The 10,432-nt window shown below is 50.1% G+C and overlaps 2 protein-coding genes across 2 annotated transcripts; both read left to right on the top strand.

Annotated features, from left to right (window-relative positions):
• Nucleotides 1–704: 704 nt before the first annotated feature.
• Nucleotides 705–3,275, top strand: TGAM01_v208295 (hypothetical protein; the record flags this gene model as incomplete). The annotated part of the gene is made up of 2 exons (XM_024550296.1): nucleotides 705–2,722; nucleotides 3,173–3,275. 2 exons carry the CDS (start codon nucleotides 705–707, stop codon nucleotides 3,273–3,275), a joined length of 2,121 nt encoding a protein of 706 aa, XP_024404953.1.
• A 1,254-nt stretch (nucleotides 3,276–4,529) lies between these two features.
• TGAM01_v208296 (hypothetical protein) lies at nucleotides 4,530–8,276 on the top strand (the record flags this gene model as incomplete). Its single annotated transcript, XM_018807944.1, has 4 exons — nucleotides 4,530–4,546; nucleotides 4,631–4,749; nucleotides 4,819–8,015; nucleotides 8,076–8,276. 4 exons carry the CDS (start codon nucleotides 4,530–4,532, stop codon nucleotides 8,274–8,276), a joined length of 3,534 nt encoding a protein of 1,177 aa, XP_018658849.1.
• Between the last annotated feature and the right edge of the window lie 2,156 nt (nucleotides 8,277–10,432).

A 10,432-nucleotide genomic window follows, 5' to 3' on the forward strand; every position in this document is an offset into this window, starting at 1 on the left:
AGCAACTTCAAGTTCTTTACAAAAGATTGTGGAAGCCTACCTTGCAGTTTTTGCATCTCCAGACAAAATTGGCTTCCCCTCGGCTGCCACTCATTTCATTGAGTTCCTGGTTGAGAAACTGTGAGCTATCTGGAAGACATGCAGGGAGAGAAAGAGGCAAACTCACGAAGCGGTTCACCCCGACATAGTTGTCGTGAGTCTCTCTGCAAGAAGTGCACTGCACTTTGAACATGTACCAGAACGGGTTCTCCTCAGAATCGTCAGGGCGCAAATTGGTGACGCTGTTTTTTTGTGTCAGCGGAGAATCATTTGTGAGATGGCGGGGCAAAGTATCATGGCACAAACCCCGAAAGCTCTGCAGTGAGTGCGAGGGCGAACATCTTGGGACGACTTGAGGCTCTATATACAAAGAAAGAAAATGAAATTGAAGAAAATATCAAGATCCTTATGCGATACTGGGTCGAGTCTTCGAGAGATGGAAATCTGCTACCTTCATTCAGCTGGTACTAGAGAGAGCTATCATGGTGGGGTTAAGAGCTGTAGAGTCAATCACGTGACGCTTCAGAAACCTCGCAAAGGAAAGTGGGAGCATCGTTCGATTTTCGATCCGTCGATTTGGACCTCGAACTTCGACATCAATTGACGTCCACAAAGCGCTCTGCTCCTCTCGGAAATCTACGAATGTATCTGCAAATGTCTAGGTGATGCAGACGATTCTTTCCCGAGCCGGAGCGGCTCCTCGCAGCGGGTGCAAAGCCTGCAGCAATGCCATCGATACCCTGGGCAGGAGAGCGACCTCTGCTCGCCGCAAGCCGACGTTCACCGAGCTGTTCACCGCCTGTTATAGCTCCGTATTTGCGACGGCGGCTCTGGTAGATGCCGTCAGGAAGGATGACCGCAGGAAGGAGCTGGACCGTCAAATCGAAGAGGTCCGGAAAGAAATAGCCGAACTCCAAGACCCCCGAAAACCGAGCGGCTCCGGCGACCTGGAGACTCCAGAACTTAGCCTTCGACAAATGGACATACTCTGGCGAAGCTTGAAAGACATTTACAGTAATCGTCCATACATGAAAGAGATCCACCAGCCGGCGACCATCGGACCGTCTGATCTTGTTGAGGCTTTGAAACACGAGCACTATGGCTGCCGCAATCCCCCCCGGACGATCGATTACGATAGGCTGGAGCGTGCAATCATACGTGAAGAATGCGAAAAGGGGAAATATTACCGGGAGCCCCGAAACCAAGCTCAGCTGCTCCGCGAATCTCTGAGTACAGAGCACCTCGTTCAGAAACTTCTAGACCGTACCGATTTTCTTCCGGAAGACCAAACCGGCCCCTCGCTGCACAAAGCCCGGAGTTTACTAGAAAAAGGAAGCCTAGGCTTAGGTTTCACATTCCGATCTATAAACTCGGCTAGGGCCCAGGACAACACTATTCAACTAAACAAACGCCTGAGATCCTTGGTGGCCTCCTCGAATCTCAGTACGAAAGAGAAGGTTGGCAGGGTTTGCTATAATCTGCTAGTTTCACCACACCCACCAGACATCCACACTTACAACACGCTGATTGTTGCGTTTAATAAATCCGGTCATCACGCGTTCGCTGAAGCTCTTGTTGCTTCCTTTTTCCAGTACCGACTCCTACAACCCACGCCATCCACCTTTATCGCCATCTTAAATCATTACAAATGCACCAGTAATCACGGAAAGTTCCTGAGGGCGCTTTCTTGTATCACCGGACTCGACAACCGGACAGGCGCAAAAGTGCGTAGGAGGCATATATCAGATATCAGAATAAGCCCAACTCTCTTGCCTTGGGCTTCAGACACGAAACGTCGAACTCTTACCGGAGAATGGATCTGGGATCATCTCCCGCTCTCTCAGCCTTTGGTGGAAGAGATTATTGGTGGCCTGCTTCACTTCAAGCTTTTTGACCAAGCTGCCGCATTCTTTATATCATGCATGCAATCCGGAGTCAATATCAGCTTGGATACAGTCAGGTGTTTCCTGGATGAATGCATCGATGCTTTGGACTGGAGAGCTGCAGTCCGACTAACTGGCAGCTTGGCACGCTCCGATTCAGTACTTCAGAGGCTACTTGGAGCAGGCAATGGCGAGGGCATATCATACATTGCGAGCCGAATACGCGTCTTGTTAGACATATGTGGTCTTGGGGCCGCAGATCGGCCTCCTTCAAAATCGCTTTTAGTCAGCTTAAAAGTTTCCGGGCCTTCTTTTGCCAAATTCCTCAAAACTCTGGCCCAGGAGGCAGGTCCATCGCAAGAGCCATTGGCACATAGCCGAGACATTGGCAGATCCAAAAGCAGAGTGCTGCAACTCGAAAGTATTTGGAAAGAATACGAGTTTGTGAGAAAGACGACCATCTCTATCGAAAGCAAACTTCTATATCCCGACTTCTCCACCGACTTTCGAGGTTCAATGGCGCTCCAGATTGGGCAGACGGCTTTGGAAAGAAGCATTCAACTGAATCAGGAATTCGGCGAGCTGACGGGATTGACGAATAGTGTTTTGAACGAATCCAGAGACGGTTATGCTTCTCAGGAGTTTACATCTCTCTCTGAAGAAGATATTCCTGCAGAGCGAGAATCTCTAGTTTTGGCCGAAGATGCGTCACAATCGGAGAAGCCGGAAATTCTTGACTATGAGAAATCACTTGAGCCTCGACTTATAGAACGTCGACCCAAGCAAATGCTACTGTCGTGGTCTTTACCTGGCGAAAGAGGCGTGTTCCAAAGAACAGCTATACATGACGCAAAGATGATGAGGACGGGATGATGAAGATGAGCCAATCATGGTTAATTCGTGCCAATGAGCACTTATTCTCCAAATGTATATATATATATATATATATGTATGTATGTATATTTGTATAAAAAGCGAGGAGAAGAGACTGGCATGTGTGAGGTGTTGCATTTAGATACATGAATGCTCTGACACCAGGGCCGGAAATTACTGTACACATAACAAGCTATAATACACATGCGAGGAACTATCTGTACCTATAAGCTGAAGATCCTCGGTTCTAGGCACGTGTGAAAGATCTCAAACTCAAATTGGGTTGATCTGGGACTAGCAAGACTGCTTGATTGTCCAGAAAGTGGCGGCAATTAGCGCAAGGGAAAAGCTAGCCCTGGAACTTTGAAAGGTTACAGTGCTGATGGTACCGTGTTCAACAGCAGCGCTCAGCGAGCAGCGGTGCCTGAGCGCGCCCCGGCCAGCGGCCTTCCAGCAGTCGCAGCCGCCAGCCCACAGTGAGACAGCGGGATGCAGACTGGCTGCCCCAGCGTGCCCCAGAGTGCCCCAGCTGGCGGCACGACCGGCATGCCGCCGTGGCTCGCAAAATACCGACTGGCAAGTCACGAGGCGCTGCGTCGTGTCCACTCAGGCATCCCATGTGCTCCATGTGCTCCATGCCGCTGCAAGGAATCGCTCAGGGGCGTGACGCCAGTTGTTACGACCAGCTGCTCCACCGGGGCGACCGTGGGCTCGCCTGAGTGGGCGCAGAGGCTCGATTCAGGGTCCTTCCAGGCGTGGGCTGGACGCCGTTTGAGTTTATGACGAGGGTTGGAGCTGCCAAAAGGTGGGCGATGACGGTGTGGAGAGTGGCATCGAACCGATTTATTTTCTACTGTATGGACTTTTTGCGTTTTTCTTCCTTCTCAAATGGGAATCTCCACCAGCGACTGGTGAAGTTGAAAAAGGCGGCGTGGCCTCCGAAGCTCGCGTCCGACGTTACTCCTCTCTTCTGTTGTGCTGCCACTTGTTTGACGGGCGGTTTGGCCACCTTTACCGCTCCACCAGCAGAGATCTCGGACATCTCAACTGAGCGGAGAGCGCAGCCAGTATACACGACACGCGCCATTCTCGTGACTCGACGCCGCAATTACAGTTGGACGACGAGAATACCGGCCATCTGCTGCGTTGCTGCGGTTGCTCTATAATATCCGATAACGCCAGCAAAGCCTGAGTATGTCTGCATCTCTCCCCCCCGGTTCTCGCTTCAGCAGTCATCAATCTCCATCCTTGCGCCTCTAGACAATCTAGACTCGCGCCGCCTGTTTATGGATTGTTCGGCGGCTACCCGCATTTGTTAGAGCGTCTTGAGGAACGTGGAGGCTGGTGATCATCACGCGGTCTGCTCTGGACTGGAACCTCTCCGGCGCAATCTTTTTCCTTTCCTTCCAATTCAGTTGCCCGTCCATTTAAGACGTTTCGCGCTCTAACCTTATTTTCTTACCAGCCTCATCCGGTATTCAGCTGAAGTCGACGCAATTGCGCTGTTGCCTTGTAAGTAAGGAATTGCTGCTGCTCCATATCTCCACATCTCCAAAGCAACAGCCTTCGCCTTGTGTGATAATCGATCCGACTGCCCCTCCATCACAGAAAAAAAAAGTTGCCTTGCCGAAACCCCCACGCGCAGTTCTGACCAATCGGCAGTAAGGCGATAAACGAACAAGAAATATACCCAAAACGGAAATAAAAGAGTAGACGGGAAGATTGGAAGAAAAGATGAAGTTTGGACGAAAGTGAGTTGTTTGGGGCTTATGGACCTCAAATCCCCCAAAACCGCCAAAAGGCGGCATTCACTGAGACCAGTCCTCTTCCACAAGCCTCCCGCGAAATCAAGTCCCCGAATGGGCCGGCGCCTACATCAACTACAAGGGCCTCAAGAAAATCGTCAAGGCCGCCGCCGAGAAAGCCCGAAATGGCGAGACCGTAGATCCAGCAGGTGGGCTGTCTTGAAAGCTTGTCACCCTTTGTTAAGGCTGAGCCCTCCCCCTAACACAAAACGCCACAGAGCTTTCCTTCGCCCTCGACCGTAATCTTGAAGATGTCGACTCATTCTATAACAAGAAGTACGCCGAGGCTTGCCGACGTGTCGACCTCTTGCAGAACCGCTATGGGCGCGTGCCCGATGTGGTTGCGACTCTGGATCGGGATGAGATTGAGGAAGTCATGGGGGCGCTCTTGGAGCTCAGAAGTCAGCTAAGAAACTTGCAGTGGTTTGGCGAAATCAACCGTAAAGGCTTCGTCAAGATCACAAAAAAGGCCGACAAAAAAGTGCCAGGAATTGCTTCTCAGCACCGATACATTTCGACAAAAGTCGACCCGAGACCCTTTGCACGGGACGGAAACGTTCTCAGACGGCTTAGCGAGATCAACCGGTGGCTTTCAGTACTGGGAGATGCACAGAGCGCGGATGATGCAACATCGGAACGATCGACTCGCTCCTTTAGCAGAGCATCGGCCAAGATATTCCTCCATATGCCGCAGGCTCAGCTTGATGCGCTAGAACAAGCCGTCCGAAACGACGACATTGCAGCTCTTCAGCAGGGGCTGGCGGATGCACATGTTGTGGCATCAGAGACTTCATCGCAACCTTTGTTGCTCAATCTCTTGCAACGATCAATATCGAGCAGATCTAGGGCATGTATCACGTATCTTTTACAAAACATTAAAGATCTCGATGAGCCTGAGGATATCAATGGTCGAAACTGCGTCCACCGCCTTGTCATTCACATTGGTCGCACAAAGTCTGCGCCCACAAACGAGGATGCGAATACATTTCCAGTACCAGTCGGCACGCATTTCAACAGCCGACATCTGCAGCCTGCAGTCTCTTCTGCCGTCCAGGTCAAAGAGATTAACAAGTACGAATCTGCTCTTCTTAGCAAAGATGACGAAGCAGTGCAGTTGCTTGAGTTTCTGTTTGACAATATGTCGGAAAATCAGCGAGTAGCTCTGAAAACCCCTGATACCCTTGGCCGCTTGCCGCTTCATTATGCTGCCCAATTTGGGTTTGTCGTCGTCTGCCAAATCATCATGGCTAGGATGCAGCAGTGGAATCAATTTGACGTCAAAGACGGAATTGATGCTCCCGAGTGGCAAGACAGCGATGGATATGCGCCGCTTCATCTCAGCGTCATCGGCGGCCATCCTTTGACCACGCAAGCTCTGCTCCAAGGCGAAGTTTGGCAGGGAAGCAGTGAAGCCAAGCCCGAAATCCGGAAGACGGTAGCCAAATCCGGTGCCGTTCTTGCGCTTGCCACGAAATCCAACTACACCGTCATTGTGAAGATGCTTGTGGATGCGGGTGTCAATGTCAATTGGACTGACAAGACGGGCGAGACTGCTCTCCATGTTGCCGCCAGATTCGGACACGATGAGTGTGCTCGTGTCATTCTGGAGAGCAAGCTGCAAAAGGCAGATGTGGAAATTACAGAGAAGTCTTATGCTTGGACTCCTTTGCATGTTGCAGCGGTCGATGGCTCGCTTTCAGTTGTCAATTTGCTTATTGACGCTGGCGCGGACGTCTCCAAACCAGATGCATCTGGCTGGACGGCCAAGGAACATGCGTCATTGCGTGGCCATATGCAGATAGCAAGGCTTCTCGCGGCTCATACGAACGAAGTTGAAGCTGATACTCCCCGGACCGTGACCGCCTCTCCACCGCTCAACCCTACAGAGAGCTCTTCATCCATCGATGGCCGTCGTTCAAACCAGTCCCCTACCGCGCCGCGACCAGCTGAACTTGTAAAGTCTTTTGGTCACCGCTACCTCACAAATGAAAGCATGGTCTTTGTAAGCCTTGGATCTATGGATACCCGAAAGAAGCTGGATGCCGTAACTCTCGACAGCGTCCCCCTTGCGGAGGCTCACAACACACAGCTTGACACAGCTCTCTCTGTCGTGGTCACTGCTGATGGAGCTCAGGGAGAGGCAACTATTGTTGATCTCCCGGTTCACGAGCACATTGCGACCGAACCGATTGTGTTCAGGACGCGTGATCCAGCCAAGGTCAAGCTTCTCTTTGATATTGTTCCGACCTACTCGGGAAACAACAAAAACAAGATTGGTCGTGCGGTGGCTCTCATGTCTTCTGTCAAACCGACAATTGGCACTGGTCGGATGAACTTGCAGGGCGACTTGTGCGTGCCAATCATGAACAGCAGCTTTGAGGTTATTGGAACTGTCAACTTCAGCTTTTTGGTCATTACGCCTTTTTACCACCCCAACATGGAGATTACTTCGAGGCAGACGTACTGGAAGAAGCTCTCGTCCACCATGGTTATTGGGCATCGAGGCCTTGGAAAGAATATCACCTCCAATAAATCTCTGCAACTTGGCGAGAACACGTTGCCTTCATTCATCGCAGCAGCCAATCTCGGAGCTCAGTATGTCGAGTTTGACGTCCAGCTTACCAAGGACCACGTTCCTGTCATTTACCACGACTTTTTAGTCAGTGAAACTGGCATTGACGCTCCTGTTCATACCCTCACCTTGGAGCAATTCTTGCACATCAACCCCGAGTCAAGAAGGTCGAACAATCGCCAAAACGGGCCAAGCCATAGCGGGAAGTCTGCTGTCGGCCGGACACGTAGCAATAGTCTGACCCCACAGCGATCACAGTCTATGGGCTATGCGGGCAGTGGTCTACAACAGGAGATGGAGGAGCGCATGAAGCACACTCGGGACTTTAAAGAGAAGGGATACAAGGGCAATACACGTGGCAACTTCATCCAGGCACCGTTTGCGACGCTAGAAGACTTGTTCCGAAAGCTGCCAGAGCATGTTGGCTTCAACATTGAGATGAAATATCCTATGCTCCACGAAAGTGAAGAGCATGAAATGGATACGTATGCAGTGGAACTAAATTCTTTCTGTGACACTGTGCTGTCCAAGGTCTACGATCTGGCTGGTGAAAGACACATCATCTTCAGCTCTTTCAATCCGGACATCTGCTTGTGTCTCAGCTTCAAGCAGCCCTCTATTCCGATTCTGTTCCTCACAGACGCGGGCGTTTCTCCCGTGGGAGATGTTCGAGCGTCATCTTTACAGGAGGCCATTCGCTTCGCTAGCCGCTGGAACCTTCTTGGCATTGTTTCTGCAGCCGAACCCCTGATCAACAGCCCTCGGTTGGTGAGAGTTGTCAAGGAGAACGGACTGGTATGTGTCAGTTATGGCACGCTCAATAATGATTCGATAATGGTTCAGGTATGTTTCAGATAACTGTTGCTTTCTTTTTTTGATCATCAAAGACTAACAGCAATACAGCGCCAAGTTAAAGAAGGCATTGATGCCGTCATTGTAGACAGCGTTTTGGCCATTCGTAAGGGCCTTACGAGTGCTGAATCCGCTGCGGAGCAGTCAAAGAACGGAACTCCAACTATTGAGGAAGCAGATGCTGTTGTGCAGCCCCTTTCGGAACAATTGCAGAATTTCAGCCTTGCGGCGAGCACGGCAGTATCTGGTTAAATAAAATCAGGTGGGAAAAAGGAAAAAAAAAAACGACGAGTTGAGAGAGGTGTTGCTTTACCTACGTGATTACCTTTATTGTGGCATTTTCAACAATTCTTTTGCTGGGAGAGCCTGCAACGGCCTCTCTCCTATTTACTTTGCATTGCGTTAGAACACAGAGGGTTTATTTGTTTGGTCCCCCCTTATGATCTCTACTTGAATATTTTTCGAGAGATGGCATGGTTTGCATGATATAGATGTGTGGCAGTAGAGACAGATGCATTTGAATGCCCCAAAAGAGGCATTGTTATCGAAGAAGAACAGTTTCATTTAATTTTGCGCTTCGACTCTTGTGCCGTTTACGGCAGCTTTAACTTGTATACTGAGTGGTAGTGACAGCTGGAATGCAAGGAACTTTATTATCCATTTCTCGTTACTATTCAACTACTAGTATAAGTACAAGCAACGCGTGAAGACGGGAGGCTTTACGTAACAAGCTCTCATCAAATAGCGCCCTCGGAACCGCAATGCCATATAATCCAGCAGAAGCATGAGTTGCAATAACTGAGGCACTCGGCTTAGCAGCAAGTGTTACAAAAATCTATATCTAGGGTAGAAGAGCATCAATAGAGATGGCAACATGCTAGCTTCCGACCCTCAATGAATTTTGGGGCGTGCGGAAAGCAGAACGTATATAGTACATCAAGTCTAGTACAGGTCTAGCTACTAAGGTACTGTCCAACGGGAGAAGGCAGACTCCAAGTACATACCCCCTTTTTAACCCTCACAATCGTCGTAATTGGTACGGATCACTACTGCATACTATCACGTATAATGGAGTGGCTTACCAGGGTATAGCAGAGAGGGCTGGCTGAAGCATCCACAGTGGCGTCCTCCTGTAAGGCCTAGACAAGAAGGGCGATATGATGCAGCCTATTAAACCTGGAGACTTGAAAAGAATAGGCTGGGCAAGTTAATACTTCACTAGCTGGATTTAGTTTGATAACCTACATTTCAGCTGCTCACCGGTTTCGAGAAAACGCCAGCCCCCACGCTCTAGGGGCGGTTAACAATGCAAAATCGGAACGCGTGAGCCAATATACAGCCCTCCTCGTTGTCTGGCGCAGTTAAGCCATGCCGTAGTGGCTACTGTCATTGGTACATGAGCACTGTTCCGCTGCAGCCCAGTTCTGACACTCCCGTCTTCGCTACTCTTCCATCCATTTCTAGGATTCCACCAAAAAGCACAATTGCCAAGAGTCAGTCGACAGGTAGGATGTCGGTCACGACGCCGGCCACGTCGCCCAGCTGTAGGTCGCCCAAGAACTCTGTACCTGTACGTTCTCTGTTTGACTAACGAGGGTCCCCTGTCGAGTTGACGGACGAGATGCCGCCTCAAGCAAACGGATACAACTGTGCGGGTCCGAGATGGCGTTTTAGTACAACGAGTGACGCCTCCATCTCAGAATACCGGCCGGTCATCTCTCCGGTATCATGGACTTCTTTATACAATCGGAGACGCGGCTCACTCCTCGGGCTGCCAATAGCTGCGAGTAACTATATGGCGTATACAGATACGTAGCGTCAGCAGAATCAACTCAAAAAGAAAAAGCTTCTAGGGGCGGGTAGATCCCGGGATCTAAACTTACCGAGGCGGGGACAACGGATATCTCCGACCGCATGGGTCCGCAAGCCACTTCAACTTACAACGGCTTGATGGAATTGTAACATCTCTCTGAGCTTTCTTTTTTTCTTTCTTTCTTTCTTCAGTTTTTCTGGGCTTTCTTTTTTCTGCGTACACGCTATTATCCATCGAGTTTCTCACTGGCCAATAAACGAGAAACAGTAGTCCACGTGGTGCATAATTCAGGCTCTTTTGGCCGGAGTTCAGTAAACCCAAACATGGCTGTAAAGGAACAACATCAACGGAGGCGTGCCGATATGCACATAGAGAGCAAGCTGCGTTAGCGGTCTCACCGAAATGGTGTTGCATCCTCGTACAAGAGGTACTTGGTGGTCGCACGAGTACGCTTTTGGCTGCTGCATGCGCACCAAAGGAGTATTGAGCCTATCTGGAAGGCGCTTTAATGATACCTGTCAAAGTATGTGCGACGCTTCATTATGTTAGTAGACCAAAATGGGCGCTTTAATGATGCCATTTCGTTTCATAGAGT

This window comes from Trichoderma gamsii, assembly GCF_001481775.2.
Source record: "Trichoderma gamsii strain T6085 chromosome Unknown Scaffold_34.2, whole genome shotgun sequence".
Classification (NCBI taxonomy): Eukaryota; Fungi; Ascomycota; class Sordariomycetes; order Hypocreales; family Hypocreaceae; genus Trichoderma; species Trichoderma gamsii.